Source organism: Lepisosteus oculatus, chromosome 28 (assembly GCF_040954835.1).
Source record: "Lepisosteus oculatus isolate fLepOcu1 chromosome 28, fLepOcu1.hap2, whole genome shotgun sequence".
NCBI classification, from domain to species: domain Eukaryota; kingdom Metazoa; phylum Chordata; class Actinopteri; order Semionotiformes; family Lepisosteidae; genus Lepisosteus; species Lepisosteus oculatus.
This window is the reverse complement of record NC_090723.1, coordinates 7,819,037-7,836,237: the sequence shown is the minus strand read 5'-3', so window position 1 is coordinate 7,836,237 and position 17,201 is coordinate 7,819,037. Positions and strand designations below refer to the sequence as shown.

General features: G+C 44.9%; 1 protein-coding gene and 1 long non-coding RNA gene across 4 annotated transcripts; one reads left to right on the top strand and one right to left on the bottom strand.

Moving 5' to 3' along the window:
- Positions 1-5,218: 5,218 nt before the first annotated feature.
- Positions 5,219-12,758, bottom strand: myl4 (myosin, light chain 4, alkali; atrial, embryonic). The gene is made up of 7 exons (XM_006638242.3): positions 12,573-12,758; positions 9,509-9,536; positions 8,533-8,682; positions 7,877-8,050; positions 7,202-7,279; positions 5,704-5,747; positions 5,219-5,514 (listed from the first exon to the last, which is right to left on the bottom strand). Exons 1-6 carry the CDS (start codon positions 12,675-12,677, stop codon positions 5,719-5,721), a joined length of 564 nt encoding a protein of 187 aa, XP_006638305.1. The 5' UTR covers positions 12,678-12,758; the 3' UTR covers positions 5,219-5,514; positions 5,704-5,718.
- On the top strand, positions 5,508-12,163 carry LOC138225493 (uncharacterized). Of its 3 annotated transcripts, none has more exons than XR_011183930.1 (5): positions 5,508-6,282; positions 6,840-6,905; positions 7,840-8,165; positions 10,994-11,120; positions 11,966-12,163. It is a non-coding gene; the product is annotated as an uncharacterized lncRNA (long non-coding RNA). The 3 variants fall into 3 exon arrangements; XR_011183931.1 differs by having other exon boundaries at positions 5,508-6,420; XR_011183929.1 differs by lacking the exons at positions 5,508-6,282; positions 6,840-6,905 and adding an exon at positions 7,274-7,372.
- Positions 12,759-17,201: the final 4,443 nt, after the last annotated feature.

The window sequence follows — 17,201 nt, the reverse complement described above, 5'->3', positions numbered from 1 at the left end:
CATGTATTGAATACACGTGTTATCATTGTTTTACTTACATTTCATGCACACCATATTAATAATTACAGCAAGTAGAATTAAATAACCCTAAATGGAAATAACGGATTTCTGAATAATCACTATTGCAATTAATCTTTGTAAGTGTTCTGAACGTTTCTTTGCAGCTCGTGTCACGTTGTTCTCTCTGTGACTATGCCAGTGTGTGGTGTCTTGCATGGCTGCATAAATTAAAATAACGACACAGTCTGCTGGTGACGTTTCTCGCCGTCATTGCACAAATGTTCCATTAGATGGCAGGCACGCTCAATGTATGTGTGATTTGATGACACCGGAGCCACATGTCAGTGTTTCACCTCGGCCTGTTTGACTAGCATATTGTTTTGAACTAAAGCCATTATGAAAGTGGTCTTGAGTGGGGGTTGTAGGTCAAAGGATAGTATTTAATGGTAAGGCAATATTTATTTGTGGAGGATGCAGTACAGAAATGAAAATCACAACATTTATCTGTATTATCTATTATAGGTTTATTGTAGGTTACTCTACAATATAAATAATATTAGGAACTTTCAAGGACATTAAAGACATTCACAAGGGAGTCTTGAAGGTGAAAAGATAGTTATGAGTAATCCCTATGCTTTTACAAAGGAAGAAAAATAAATGATTTTTGGGGGGAAGACAGAGATCTTCTAAAGGAAAAATATTAGCCATCTAGTCTTTAATTGAAAACATAACATATCGCACGAGGACCTTCCAATTGTGTTAGTTTTCTGTATACTTTCTATATAAAGTATTAAACCTCTGCTAATCAACAAATACGTTCCAGAAGAAATTTATATGGAGGTCCCATGATTCAGAAGGAGAAATTCAGTCTTCTGATTGCACCATTCAGCAAAATCGATGCTACTGTACACAGAATGCATTGCATTCTGAGCCAATTACTGTGGTAGGATCCAAAGACTGTGCCACATTCTTATTTCATTCCTACTGAAACCGTGCTCAAACCTTTTCGATTTTTTTCAGAATACTACTCTTCATGCATTTAATCCTTAGCAATGAGAACTGACTCAGCATTTGACTTATAACTGACTGAACAATAAGAACACACTCGGTGGAAAAATGGGTAATGGGAATCATGATAAACATAATATTATATAAACGTACATGTTACTTGGGTTTTCAGTTCTGACATAGTGACATAGTGTTGATTTATAATGCACTGTTTTTCAGGTCATGCTAAAATGTCAGAAACGTAAAAACACCCTTTACTGTTCCTTGCAGTGAACTAAACCTTCTGAATAATTTGTCTTTTTTTTCGAATCATTATTTCTGACGTGCTGCCTAGACAGAATGTTATACCACTGACGGTCACAAGAGAGCGGTGTTGCAGCAGACCTCTCTCTTGTGCCTGGGCCGTCAGAACAGCCTGTTCCTGTGCGAGCATCACAGATTATCAGAGAATTCCGTTCCTATCAGCCACTGGTCCAGTGTCTGAGCTAAAAGAAGTTCCTGGTTCAAGTTCTGTTTCTGCTACTAAGTGTGGGTTACCCAGTATTCCTAAAACCCTGTTGTGCCCTGTGTTTTGGATAAAATGTAAAAACGTGATCTTATTATAAGTGACTGCAGGAGTGATGCATACATTTGGGATTCGTTTATGTTTTTTTGGATGAACACATCTCCTTGTCTCCTTAGTGACTGTTTATTGTTGTTAATTCTTCTTGGCTTGTCATGTCTATCATATAATAACAAGTATTTCCTTAGGAATAAATGTTGCTTGTTAGTTTGGCCTGTGTTCATTTAAATAGAAATAATTATTTATTTTTACTCCTGCCTCTAAAATGATCTGCAGTTCTTCGATAACTACTAGTTGATTAAGCGTTGTCTACCGACACAGCCTAAAAGTCAAAAGCAATTTCAAAATCTGGTGCACGGCTGGCTTGATGCTCGAATGTTCTCGAAAAAAGCCTAACCATGACTTTCTGCATTCCTGGAACGTTTGTCGAACTGTCCAGGGCTCCACGCTCATGTCCAGGGCTCAGAACCAATTGAGGAGGAGCAGCTGTAAGCCAATCTCCCACATAAAGAGTGTGTGCATGCATCTGAACAAAATGGTCTTCTCCAGCAAGGTGGTGGTGACCATTCAGGTCCTCGGCGAGTGAAACGGTAGATAAGACCATACACAGCTGGTGGAAAATGCTGAATGATGTCTAAAAATGCATCCAAAGGTTGTTCCTGTACAGGACTGTGAGCAGACGGCCATGTTCGTGATCTTTGGATTCTTCACTTGCAGAAAAACCCCAGGTGCAGAAGGAGAGATGGGGCCTATTTTGGTCTCTGTGTTCCCTGCATGTGTTAGAAGAGCCCTTCTATAAAAGGGTAAGGCTATTGTCCTGGGGATCGCTCCGGATCAGGTGACAAGTCGATTTATAGAGTCTCCCCACCCCCTCCCGCCCCTTGGATCAAATTCCTCTCTTGCTGCCCCGCTGTGACAAGAGCCGCTCTGGAAGGTGCTGATGTCTGTGGATGTTTTCGGAAATGCCCAGAGGACGCAGAGCCCTCCAAGCTGGCCGCGGGCACTTGCTCAGCCGGGGTATGCGGAGCACTCTGGGAAAGAAGGCAACAGCTGGGCCAGTTAAAAAACACTTAGCAGGGGGAGGTCGGTTGTGTTCAGAACAATGTCTCGTTTTTTTTTTTAAACACGTAGTTACTGTACCTATTGCCAACTTCGTGGACATCCAACAAGGAGGAAAGTGTTACATCCGTGCAGTCTGATGAAGTACAGTTCAAAGTACAGCAGCTCGCAGAGGGCTGTCATACACAGGGCAAGCAAACCGAATCTCTTCAGTCTTGCACAGAGGAGACTGAGATTTGGACACGGAGACTGGATCCAAGTACATAAAAGTCCAAGAGTTATATAGACATTGCCCACTTGGAAGATTCAAATTCAAACAAGGACAGTTGGAAACTAAAAGGTAATTCATTTAAAATTAAAAATAATTCCTTACACTTATATAGGATTTTCCTGGACACTTCCCTCACAGCGCCGTACAGGTAATGGGGATCCCCTCCACCACCACCAGTGTGCAGCCCCACCTGGATGATGCTCCAGTACTCTCCTTGCACACCAGCTCTCACTGGGGAGGAGGACAGTGATGAAGCCAGTTCAGAGATTTAGGAGGCAGAATAATAAAGACAGTTTTACCCTAAGAGCTGTGGGTGTCTGAACCGGCTTCCCAGCCACTTGCTTGAGGAGTCAGAGTCACCAAGTTAAAGAAGCAGCAGAAGGAGGTTGTAAAATTGTACCTCCTGAGCTGCCAAGCAAGAAGACAGGCCACAGGCCTTCCTCACATTTGCAACTTTTCTTCTGTTCTTATGTTATGGTTATTCAAACCATGATATAAAAATATAAGAATTGCTTGCATTTGCGTGGTGCTTGTCATCTCAAAGGATCCCAAAGAGCACCAAATACAAGAGAGCATCCTGTCCTCTTTATCCATCACCTCCCAACACGTTCTTCTTATTGCTTTTTGTATTATTACAGATGAAATCTGCTCTTACCTGGTCCTGACTCTCCGTGGGCATTAAAAATCCCAAAAAGAATAGAGGTGTCTCCCTGGTGTCCTGGCCAAATTTCCACCTGGCCTTTACCAATCATGGCCTCCTAATAATCCCCATCTCTGAACTGGCTTCATCACTCTCTTCTCCTTCCCACTGAGAGCTGGTGTGTGGGGAGTGTACTGGAGCATCATCCAGGTGGGGCTGCACACTGGTGGTGGTGGAGGGGAGTCCATATTACCTGTAAAGTGCTTTGAGTTGAATGTCCAGAACAGCACTATAGAAGTGTAAGCAATTATTATTTCTACTGCATTTAACACAGTATTGCAGCATTCTCCAGATTCAACACACAGTGGGTTTCATGTGTCTCTCTGGGCTGAGGCTGGACTACAATGCTTACGGTGCATAGCTGGCCGTGACTGTTTGGGAGTTTGACTGTGCACACTTCTGGAGTGTCCTCACCTCGGTGTCATGTTGAAAGCAGAGCGCAGCATCCCGAAGCACAGTTTGCCTAACAGGAAAAGGCTGCAAGGCACAGAGCAATGTGGCAACTCAGGACGCAGAAGGAAAGGAAGCCACATGCCTGCTGAAGACATACTGTGGGTAACCTGCAAATTTACTGTGCTGGTTTCTCAATTTGTCATGGTAACCTGGCATAAGGATCTTATGACAAATACTTCTGCATATGTATGCATATAATTTGATATGATAACCCACTAGGTTCACGTAGCATGTTTTCCTTTTCTTGAGTTAGTTTTTTGCTGAACACAGATCGTGGAGGGTAGGATACTGTATTAAAGACAGCACTTGTTTTCTTCCTCTGTACTTGCAGATACAGTCTCCCATGATTCTCCGCCTTCTCCTCCTGCTCTTCACCAGAGAATTAGCAACTAGAAAAGCCCCCCAACAGAAACCCTTTGAGTCTGTAATCTTAAAGCCCCCTCTTCCACCGGCACAGTATCTGCTGCCTCCATCCGTCTGCAATGTGAACACGGCTGCTCCAGACCTGCTCCCCATCATGTGGCACCCTGGCCACCACCCATCGCACACATCCGGCCCCTTATCAGCTCTGCAGAGGCGCTCTAAGATTGCTCTTGAAGGAAGCAGGCTTGTACCCCTCGCCCTCTCCAGTTCTGGTGGTAGAATTTTGCGAGGAAGTGTGTTTGGATTCCGTTTTCAAACCCCTGGAGAAGGGGCAGGGCCGGATTTTTTGTGTCCGTCGGCCCTCGGCACTTTTCACTTTTGAAAATGTGCAGAAAGAGAGGTGAACGCCGTTTGAGTGACGTCGATTGACAAGATGCGCTTGAAACCCTTCTCATGCTTAACCACGTGATTGATGGAGCGGGCCGAGCGACCGTCAATTCGACACTTCCAGTCTCTAGAACAGCCGCTGGAGGGCGCATGACTATTGGTTTGGAGCACCTCGCAAGCATGGTGTTTCAGCTCGTTTTTGGTTGGCGTTTTTACCATTTTCGTAGGCCCTATGCGAAATCCGGCACTGGTAAGGGGACGGTTCCGACACATCTGAGTCACATGTACAGGACACGGGCTATGTGCTGTATAGTGGCATTAGGTTGCAGAATTGGCTTCCGAGCTTTGAGGGGGAGACCAGAAACTGCCCGTTTGCAGCACCACGTCCTTTGTTGGACCAAACAAAAACAACGCGTCAAATTTGAATTTATTTTAATCTTTGAAATATGACAGAAAAATAAATAAAAATATCATCAGACAGCTGAACATCGGGAACAGGACTTTTCTTCTTTTTATACGAACAAAGTTGTGTCTTTTTACATGAAAAGTACAGTGAGCTGGAGAGCAAGCGAGCAAGCGCCCGGATCTCTAAGCCGCTGTAGCTACCAGGGTGTGTAAGGACACTTCTCAGCACTAGGGGGCGCTGTACACTGAAGGCTCACAAGGCTGGTTTCGTTGAAGGTCGTTTTGATCTTAGGCGCTTCTCAGCTTCTACAGAAGAGAATAATTATTGTTAATTTGCGGTGGAGTCTTCCCTTTTTTAACCAAATAAAAAAGAAAGGAAATATTTTGCAAGTTGGCCAAAATACAAAATGAGTAACAGTAGAAGCCAGTGAGAAACAAAAAATCGGGATTTAATGATTAATAATGGTTTAAGGTCACCGATCATGCCTCACTTACGTCGGGGGCTATCTTTTATCCAGACATGATGTGCTTGATGAAAGCTGCAAGAGAAACGAACACATTGTAAAAGAATATCATCAGCAGAACACCGGCGCCGCTTGTTCTCACAATCGGTTCAAGTCCTATCAGACGACATGCAAAGGGCGGCGTATCTCTTATGTTGAGTAGATGATTTTTCATTTCCGGATGGAAACATCACAACCAGAACAGGATCATATAAGAAAAAACAAATTTCACAAAGCAAAAATGTTGTCATGGTAACACCCATCTTTTTTTCATGGAGCGCTGGATATAAGGACAGCTAACTGAGTTAGCTCTCTTCCCGATGGATTCTGTAATTTGCATTAGTCCCCGCTCCTGAGGTGCTGTAATGCTTTCTGACAATATTGCAAATATGTCTTACAGATCCTCATCTTGATTTATGAGTTATGTGAACACCTGACTGCTGTTTTGCTCTATTAAATAATTGAAGTCTGTTAATGAGTCTGTGAGGACTGACAGTCATTGCTATGCAGTAGTCTAGACACAGTCAAGAGCATCAGCAGTGCCACTATTGTGGAATCGGGCTCCACTATTGTAAGTATTTTCAACTATAGCAACATCTTGGATTGTTCTTAAATTAACAGAGCTTAGTTTGGGTGAGAAGAAGCCAAGCTCATCATTCACCATCTCTCATTCACGGATTGAACAGAATCTTCAAAAACACAACTGCAGGTAAACAGGTAAACTACTGTATACACGAGCAGTCAATATGAAGGGTTGTAGCAGCCAATCCATCGTTATTTACCAACCAGATCTAAATGACACCCTGCCAGGTGAGACTCGTAATTAGCATAATTTGTTTCTCTCTCGATAAAGCCGACTTATTGTAGTGCAAATGATAGATCTATCAACAGATCTCTTAGCTGTTAGCTTAAAACAAAATGGCTGCAATTTAACAAAATGGTCATTATAGAATGAAACAAGTGAAGAGTGGGAGTGCAAAATGTCTGAGACTTTTGCACGACATTTTCTGTCTTGGTACCTCCCACTCAAAGCAAAGCCTTAATCATATACCCCTGACCTCCCTACAGCATAGAGGGATGTGAAAAGCTGAGAAAAAAATCGATGTGCTGTTTATTGTGTGCCCACAGCATTTTCCTTTTGTGAAGGTGTCCTTGGAAGGCAATACAAATTCTTGGGATAACTGAAAAATACAGGTGAGATTAACATTTGATTGCTGCTTTCTGGATGTTTGAAGATAGAACGTCTGTGTCATAAGTAAAAAGCAGACAGTGGATTAAGATACAAGGTTTTGCTGATGCTATGAATTTTTTCCCCTCATCATTACAACTGACAGAACCTAATCTGAAATGAGAAAATGATGGAGCAGTTGAGCCCACATGGACCAATGGGCTTTCCCAGGAACCCTGTGAATCTGTCCTTTTCACACGCAGGGCTGAGCAGAGTCTCACTGCAGAGGGATGGGGGGGACTGGTTTGCACAGAAATCTGACCTTCGTAGTTGATGCACCCGTTAGCATCCTCCTGTCCAGCCATTAACTGCTCCACTTCATGCTCTGTCATTTTCTCTCCTGCAGGGGTGACAAAAGTTACATTTTGTCGTTTGTGTGGAGCGCTCTGTGGGCGTGTGCATGCAGCAGCGTGAACAAACTGCATTCCCTGAAGTAAGCGTCTGCAGAATATTCTCACATGTGTGTCTTTGGAGTCTGTAACATTTAATCAAAGCTGTCATGTCTGTGATGGAGTATTGGGCACAACACAGAGCCACATTTGAAAGCATTTAGAGTGTTTTATTTGCCTTTAAAGGGTCTACAAATAATGAGCTGCATCTTCCTTATTTATAAATAAGCTGTTTTTTTACATGCTAATAAAGTGTAACTCTTAATGCAGGGTAGTCCAGCCCTTTTACTAGAAGGACACAATCCAGTGGGTTTTATAGGTCTCTTATAAGTCTTTATAGGTCTCTTTAAAGGCAACAGCTTACAGACTGGGAAAAGCTCTTAAACTGGTCCCATTAGGCCAATATTGGTGGAGGCAGACTAGAATAAAGACCTGCAGACACACGTGCTCTGCAGAAGCACATCCATACCCCAGAGTGGTCCCAGCGTTAACACTGTGCATTCTGCCGCAGAATAAAGGCTCAGCAAAGGGGAGGAGCAGTGTCTCACCGAGTGTGGCGAGGACGTGGCGTAACTCAGCCCCCATGACAGTCCCGTTCCCCTCCTTGTCAAAGACGCGCAGACCCTCTATGAAGTCCTCCATGGTGCCCTGGTCCTTGGACTTGGAGATGTGCTGCAGCATGGGGAGGAAGGTCTCGAAATCCAGCATCTTGGTGTTCATTTCTGTGGGAAGAGGTACAACACTCACTTTCTCCCACCCGGTACCTGTCGAGGGTTTCAAGGCACAGCATCCCAGGAGGAGAGGAGTATCTCAAGAGGGCAGGTGTGCAGCCTAGTGGTGAGCATTGTGCACCTGCAGCCTGAAGGTTATGGGTTCAACTCAACCACTGGCACTGCTGTTCCCACCCTTGAGTCAGGTACTTCCCTAACACTGCTCCAGTAAAATACTTAGGTGTAGGAATGCGAACCAGTGTAAGTGCTCTGGGGGAAAAAGCATCTGCCAAATATAGTAATGAGTCTCAGTGCTGTAAGTCTGCAGACACAAGCAGTTAGAATCCTGCGGAAGCAAAGCTACCTGGGTCCAGAAGACATGGGAATGAGTACTGTATATTGATTGAGCTTTAGTCGTCACCCCCTGTCACACTTATTCATTTGTTAGTTGGTTGACTTGAGGGGCTGGTTGGGATGGAGGTAAAGTCACTGACCCTCAGGCTTGGGCTTCCCCAGTATTTTCACGACCTCAGCGTTCGTGGGGTTCTGGCCCAGAGCCCTCAGCACGTCCCCACACTGGGCATAAGTGATCTTCATCTCCCCGGTCGGTGTCCTGTCGAAGAGTGTGAAGGCCTCCTTGAACTCTGTGGAGACACGGAGACGCAGCGCGGGTGAGAACTGCTGTATCTACACGGGATAGGGGGGAAACAGAGCCACACAGCAGCACAGAGTAATAATGTGGAGTACCTAGCTCTCTTCCTCGGGGGGCACCAGGGACCACAGCCTGACAGTTTAAAGTAATAGTTAATTATATAGCACTTTTCTGGACACTCCACTCAAAGGGTTGTACAGGTAATGGGGATCCCCTCCACCACCACCAATGTGCAGCCCCACCCGGATGATGCCATGGCAGCCATAGAGCTCCAGTACGCTCACCGCACCACAGCTCTCAGTGGGGAGGAGAGAAGAGTGATGAGGCCAGTTCAGAGAGGGGGATTATTAGGAGGCCATGATTGGTAGGGGCCAAGGCAAAATTTGGCCAGGACACTGGGTAACACCCCTACTCTTTTCGAGAAACGCCCTGGGATTTTTAAAGACCACAGAGAGTCAGGACCTCGGTTTTATGTCTCATCCGAAGGACGGTGCCCTTTTACAGTCTAGAGTGTCCCCGTCACTATACTGGGGCATTAGGACCCACACAGACCGCAGGGTGAGCGCCTCCTACTGGTCCCACTAACACCTCTTCCAGCAGCAGCCTTAGTTTTTCCCAGGAGGTCTCCCATCCAGGTACTGGCCAGGCTCACACCTGCTGAGCTTCAGTGGGGCTGCTAGCTGGGAGCTGCAGGGTGATATGGCTGCTTACACCAAGCATTCCACATAGGACGAAGGAGGAAACTAGAGAAAGCCCACACAAACACAGAGAGAACATGCAAACTATACACAGACACACAAATCAATGAGGGTACATACCCTCAATCTGGTCTGCAGTGTATTCAATCTGGAAAAAAAAAGCAAAAAATACAAAAATTGAGACAAATCCCGTGAACAAGAACTGTATTGCTAAGCTTTGGATACATTTGTACCGGTGTTGTTCTGTTATCCTTTTAGGCTCGTAACAAAAAAACACCACAAACAGACCAAGCAGCCGGAATCGCTTTTTTGCCAATCAGAAAATTAGTAAAGGCAAACATTGAGTCCTGTCATCACTGAAATTAAATTAGGAAGTTGTCCATGTATTTTTTTAATGGATGTTAAGCATCAGAAGATTCCGTGTTGCAGATATGAAATAAATGGGTTGATTCACCTGCAGTCACTGGTGACATTAGGTTCTGCTTCATGCAAGATGGAGGAGTCTGATGAGGAGAGGGCACACTTTATTCTAAATCGCATTTTCTGCTACACGAGATGGTTTCTCTTTCTGTAAGGACTTTGCCAAACTTATTTGTACCTTCTACTCTGTTAGTTTCAGTGGCGATTTCGCCTTCCTATTCTGTACATGAGCATGATTTCCCCAGACCATAAAACCTGTTCAGCAGCAAGAGAACATTTGTGAAAGTTGGGGTGAAATTTCGATCTCCTGGGGGTCTGGATCCCACCCCTCCGCCGCAGAAGACGAACCTCCCCGAGCGTCTTTGTGGAGACCGGCTTTCAACAACAGCAGGAGCCCAGCTGGAGGGGCAGAGGTATCGTGTGTCTGACGTGTGTGTGTGGTGTGTGGGGGGGGGGGGTTCTCAAGATGTTATTCCAAGGCGTGCTTCAGGGTCAAAGTTGGGCACTGACACCCTTCCTTTCCTATCGCACGGACTAAAAATAACTCGGCCCCGTGCTGGCGCCAGGATCCATGCGAAACCCAATCTCCCACATGGTCCCGGTGGAAGAACAGGAGCTAATTTTGGGAACAATAAGAATGCAAAGCCATGCACGGGGACCAGCCGAAGAGCAGGGGGTAGCTGCAAAGCCGTTGTAGTAAACATCTCGCTGTGGAATCCCGGTTGCACTTGCTTGCTTGTAAAACGTCAACACTTTGTCAACCTGCAGGGCCTGCAGCTGGTACGGTGCTCCAGGAACCATAGAGAACAGCTGGGTAGCTGTGAGACTCACAAACAGGGCTGCATGGACCAGGTGCAGGATGGAAATAACCAATAATTTACAATGAACTGACGCAGCTCAAGACCCCTTTTCCAGAAATGCACCTTGTGGAAGTCTGGGTTTAATATTAGGTGTAGCATCTATTTTTTTTGGCGCAGAGGCCAAAAGCAGCCAAAGACCTCCTGCTGTAAAGGGTAACTGTAGCTCTATGCTGGTCTGTGTTGGAGATGCCCTGAGAGAGAGGATTCAATATTATCGAGAACGTGTAAATTTACCTCCCTGTCACTGATAACAGGACTTCTTTTAATTCCCAAGTATTTACTTGTTAAAGCCAATTTCAGCAAGTTTCTCTTCCTCTTCTTCCAGGTGGCTGTTGTGACAGGGAGTGCTGGCAGCCTGCTGAACAGGGCCTGACGTCTCCCCTCTCCCAGAGGAGACAGTGTGAGCCGAGCACTGCTTTCTCAGGGATCCAAAGGAGATGAGAGCTGACGAGGTATTGAAGGCTCTTCATCATCAAGGGTTTGGTAAAAGCACGAGAGGAATTAAGAAACCATTCTCACTGAATTTCGTCCTTTATTCCTGTTTGAGCTCAGGAGATAAATGAACCTTTTGCTTCAAAGCATCAGTTGCCACATGAGCAATATTCGAGCAAAATATCTATATATTCTTTGAAATAAAACATATTTCTACATATACTGTCACTGACTGTATGACCAGTAATACGTAGAATTCTTATTATGTAGTGTAATAATATAAGAATACTTATTAGAATGCTTATATTATTATAGTAGTTGATCACTCTTTGTCATGCAAGTTTTACATTTGCGATTCAGTCATAACTAAAGCGTATGTCTTCTTTCTCAAAAGACAATGATTTCAAGAGTCAACAAAAATGACCTTATTACATTTGTAAGTCACAATGAATGCATAGGTGAACTCTTGAATAACTTCATTTTAGAGATTTTAATGTCTGAAAACGTGGGTTCTGACCAATGTTTTGCTGTTTTATTACTGTAGCTACGCAGGGTGTTGCGCCATTCTCAGTACCTTGCACAGTTGCTGCCATTTTTAACCAAACCATCTTGGAGTTACACTCATTTACACAACTGGGTATTTCTCAGGACCACACACACGGGTCGATCAACAGCATCTAATCTGGGCTTTGAACCCACAGCCTAATGGTTGTGTCCAAACCTGTCACCACTCTTCCACACTGCTGCCCTGGCACAGTGCTCACACCATTGTAGTCAATGGTCTGCCTGTGATATTGTGCCAGTATAGTAGATTCATTTGACAGCTGAGATAAAAGCAATGCCTGACACTTAGCTCCATTCACAGAGAGAAGACTGGCATCCGGAGCCTGTTTTGATACACAGAACGAAGCTTGTCAAGCATTTCAGCGCCAGCTCAGCAACTGTCTGCTCTTTTGTTCCATCTGTCCTCTGTGCTTTCAAGGTATGGTAATAATCAGAATCAATGAATCAGACAGGAGGCTTTTTGTTTGCAGTTCCAATTAAACAAATTAAAACTGGTTTGGTTTCCATAAGAAAGCACCCTATTTATTTTTTTTCAAATAACGTAATTATTTTATATCCATGATCTGTTTTCACAAATCATGACCGTTCAAATGGATTCATGACCGTTCAACTTCATGATTCTACTGAAAAGCTGTCAAACACAATCTTACAGGAGCTACGAGCAACATTTTTGGGGGGTTTTCTGGCTGTGGCTCGTCCTGAATTAGGACGTTTGTGAGAAAACCAATGCCAATTTAGAAAAGCGAAATTCCGAACATTCGATGAAAAAGCACACACCCCTGAGTGGCGCTGGGAATAGGAGGCACTTTTTAGACAATTCCAATGAAAAGATCTGGCAGGCAGGCAAAGATCCGGAGCTTGGTCTTCCTCGGCCGGTGGAAGAAGACCAGCTGAGGCGAGGAACTCACGGTGACGCTCTTGGGGTCAAACTCTGGCTCCTTGGGCGGCTCGGGCTCGGGGGCGGCGGCTGGCTTGGCTGCCTCCTTCTTGGGTTCGGGCTTCTTGGGGGCCATGATAGAGAGAGAGAGTCTTCCACAGAGCGGCGGGCACCGGGGGTCTTGTCACAGAGGGGCTCCAAGGGACAAAGGACTCAGCCCATTTCCCTGGCAATATATACCCAGCCCCTCTGTGACACTGGAGGGGGGTGGAGGGTGGGCAGTGCACAGGCAACTGGAGGAGTTAGCTCTGCCTACTATATAAGGAAAGAAGTCTTACCCATGTGCGCACTTCACAGTTTGCCCATTGTCATCAGCCCCTGTCCTCACATCCTCCATTGTGTCCCCAAGCAGCTGCCTTCTTGTAACTGCAGATAATTGCTTTCGCTTATTAGTTTGTCTTCCCCTCTGGGTGTGAATCGTTCACGTTGAACGAGGACTCGCACGTTGACAGAAAAGGCATTGCTCTAATTGGGAAGGCCAGACAATGCACAGGGGACATGGACTTTTTATAGGCAGCAGAACTCTTAACTTCCCCCACCACCCCCGCCCCATTCCTTTCAAGCAACCAAATCTGCCTGCTGCAACATCTCTTTACTTAGAAGTGATGTCTTTACAGATCGCCAAGATCCTTACAGAGGAGCCCCCTCTCACGGCCGTTTCTACGATGAAACAGAAGCCGGGCAAAACTGCAACTTGTCACTGGACACCATTGGGACTCTCTCCTCAGGACCTCCAGGTGGAGTCTGTGAGGTGGTCCCTAGATTTGGGATCTAAATGAGAGAATGAATCGTGACTTTAGCAATAGATAAAAGACAGGAAATTCGTCAGACGAACAGCTCTTAGCTCCTCTGCATTAATGAAAGCTCTGCTGTGTCTCTTTCCCTGCTGTCAGCTGGGCAGAACCCTTTGAGTGGCAGGATTATGGACCATAATGTTCTTTAATGGTACTAAGTGAAAAGGTGACAGGATTAGTTTATACAGACAGGGTGGAAATCCATTATAGCTGTGAACCACAGGCAGGCAATATGGCACAGGATGGCTGTTTGAACATTTCCATTGCAGGCAAACCACATACTCTAAAGTAAATGAATTATGCAGGTTACTAAAATGTGACAGGAAATTAAGAAACATCAATAACGAGAGCAATTAACGTGAACACAGGCTTGCTTCTCACCAGGATCACCCATCAGCCCTAATGCTGCTTGTTGAACAGTGCCTACCCATCTCTTGAAGGGCACGGGGCTCTGGTCGTTAACAGCTGACTACCCCTGGGATTAATGTTTTCAGAATGGGAAACTGCTGATCTATCGCTGGCAGTCCTATTCCAGTTCCTGAGCTAAAGTGTTCATCCCAAATCTGACTCCCCAGCTGCAGTATGATCAGTCAGTCACAGACTAACCCAACTGAGAAACACTATACCGTATGTACCTTGATTACCTACATGGGACATTGTATGCTGTCTACATCACCGGCTTTACAATTAGTTATTTTTATCTATGAATTTGATCTAATCCTTTGGCTGATGTATTTATCCAAAGCACTGTTCAAAGCTGGCTTAATACAATGGGTTACATGATCTATACAGTTGCACGTGTGATGAATTTTCCCTCCTTGTAGCTGAACCATGGTTATTCTCTAATTTCAGAAGCGTAACTTTCAATTCTGTCAAACTATAACCATAGTACTACTGAAGATACAGGTCGACAGTGCAGAAATCGCTGGTTCAAAGTGGTCAGATTTTATCACTGAACCAGGAGGTGTGGCACTGACAGAGAGCCACATGGGCTTGAAACCATCCTTTTTCTAAACTGCTTTATCCAGTGCAGGGTTGCAGAGGAAGACATAGTCTAACCTGGCGAGGAATGGGGACGAGGCAGGATGCACCCTGGACAGGATGCCAGGGCACACACAGACACATGCTGATACCAGGGCCAGTTCTCCCAGTGGCCAGTTAACCTGCCAGCATGTCTTTCGACAGTGGGAGGAAACCAGAGCACCCGAAGGAAACCCATGCAAACGCGGGGAGAACATGCAAACTCCACACATACAGAATTCCCCAGCACTGCAAGGCAGCCGCCATGCTGCCCGCCTGAGTCAGCCTGTCTGTTCTCAGTTTTCCATGCAACAGACGAGCCCTGAGACTTGCCTGGCATCTGAGAGCTTTGACAGGAGCGGTTGTCATTTCTGCTCAGATCGAAGGTGACTGTGCTGTGGGCACCGCGGGGCCTGTGGTGTGAACAGGAAGCAGGTGGCTCCGATAGTGCATGTCAGAGAGGTCGTGCCATGTGGCACAAGGGTTGTAGGGGGCTGAGTTGACAAACAATTGTCAATTCTAAATTCGGAAAGGGAACCGCGTCAGCAGTGTGAACTTCTGGGAGGCTCAGTACCTCTCTGCTTGTCTTCTAGCTTTCTCCTTAAGCCTTAACCTTGAGCAGTTGACAGCCTCATTGTCATTACTCCTTGGCATCACTTCTGGAAGAGTCTCAGTTTCCTAATCGGTTAATTGCAACTCTGGTTTGTGCAGGGGCTTTTCTCCTCTGCTTCATCTCCAAAGTGGAAGTAACTTTGCTCGGTTTTGTACTGTTCAACCTGTAATCTTTCATCTATCTTTAACAAAGTAGGTGGGAGCTTGTGAAACAGGAGACCAGTCTATCATGGTGTTCAGAGCACACACATGAAGACTGAAGCACAGCTTGGAGACTCCAGCTAACCTAGACTTACCAGCTCACCTGGTTTAGTCCAGACTTCAGAAGGTAACTCAAATTTTGGAAGTCTTTGGAAGGTGGGAGAAAATTAAAGCTCCCAGAATGCACATGGAAATAGAGAGAACATGCAAACTGTTTTCTTAGATTTTTTAAAATTAACAGTAAATATAAGCAGTTTGCTGTAAAACCCCAGGAGTTTTAGAGGTGACACTTTTTTAACAGGCTCTCGAACTTATCAGCTTTCCAGTCCCTTACCCATAAAAGTTGTCTCTAAGATGAAAGATTTATTTTGGGAAAAAAAACATAATAAATAACATCCTAAACGCTCTCTGTCAGCAGATGAAAGATGAAATAGATACACAGGCAGACTCTCCTCTCATATAATGCAGTTAAGGAATGAGGAACAGAGAATAGTGATGAATTTGTTAGTATAAAATTTCAAACTTTACATAAAAATGTAAAAAGTGCCAATCTGACCTGTGGCTCATGTCAGGAAAATGACCAGGCTGTGTGTTCATGGCAGAGCCTGTCTTTCACAAACACGTGCTGTTTGCATGACCTTCCTTTGTGTCCTAACAAAACTGCGAAGGCTGAATAAACCTCTGAGGGAGGTCAGGCCACTTAAAAATACCTTGAATAATAAATCTGTCCTGGCTGCCAGAACAGATCATTACAGATCTATTTTGAAAGGTTATGCTTTTATAAAAGTCCTAATTCAATCAGCTTAGTGAAGGATGTAACGATTAAAATTCCACAGTGGAGCACCCTGCTTCTTTGACATCTTTATTCAGGAACTGTCTGATGGATATTGAACACGGGCTGCTGGAAGGATGGTAGAATTGTGCATTCTTTAGGTAACAGATTCAGATTCAGATTTTTTTTTCCATGGAGTTTTTAACATTTTCTCTAAAGTATTCCTCATAAATGCCGACTTTACCGTGTCACAGAAGGATACTCGCCATGCCAGCACGGACCACGAGCACAGAGAACAGACCGTTCAGAATCTGAACTAGGGTGGGCTGTGCGCTTAATTTTCTTGGTTTGGCTTGGTTAGAAACGTGGCTTGGCTTGTCAGCTCAGGGCTTGCCTTGTGCATGCTCTGAGAACAGAGCACGCCCCTACTGGATTCCAATCCACCTTCAGAGTCATGGCCAGGGCTGAATTCCTCTCCGCGGGCTGGACTGTTGTTGAAGTGCACAACCGTGAGACAGCGTGTGGCTGTAGCCAAAGATGACACTACGCAGACAGTCAGTGTCCACAATAAGCCCACAGAGCATTCAATACAGACCTGCAGGTAAATCTGGATAACACTGCTGCTATTGCCTGGAGAGCAATCGGATCCAATAGTTTAACATTATTAGTAGTAAAGTCTTCATCCTCCCTTCAAACTCTCATTAAGGCAGAAGCTGAGCTTCTCTTTCAGGTATCTGGAAAAGTAACACATTGCTCATCTATGAATATTGATATTGGCTCTAACTGCAACTTTTATTTTATTGGAGGAATAATTCCATCCTAATAGATGGCTTTTCCCCAGGGAATAAACTTCAGTTCTTTCTCTTGGAGCCTTTTCACTCTGCTGCTGTGCATTCATTCACAAGCTTCGTCCTTGGCCTCCTTCAACACAGAGGGCTGGAGACGTTTGTACTTACACTGTAGTTACAGAAAACAGACCACTTCCGCTACTTGTAGGGGCTCATTATAAAACCGCAGGACTCCTCTGAAACAAATATATAAACAAGAAATGTTTTATGGAATCTGAGTAGTGCAGAGGGCAAAACTCAAGGAAGAAAAAGGATTTTTGTGGAAGGAAAGGTCATGTTAAGACCAGGTCTTGGTCTATGAGCCAGATGAACAGAATTATCAATGTGGAGACAAAAACACTGATTGAGTGGTT

Coding starts and splice junctions, on each gene's coding strand:
- myl4 (XM_006638242.3), bottom strand. CDS start 12,677: ATGGCCCCCAAGAAGCCCGAACCCAAGAAGGAGGCAGCCAAGCCAGCC. Junction 8,683..9,508: donor CACTGCAGACCAGATTGAGG/GTATGTACCCTC, acceptor GTGTCTCCACAG/AGTTCAAGGAGGCCTTCACA. Junction 5,748..7,201: donor CGGGTGCATCAACTACGAAG/GTCAGATTTCTG, acceptor TTTCTCTTGCAG/CTTTCATCAAGCACATCATG.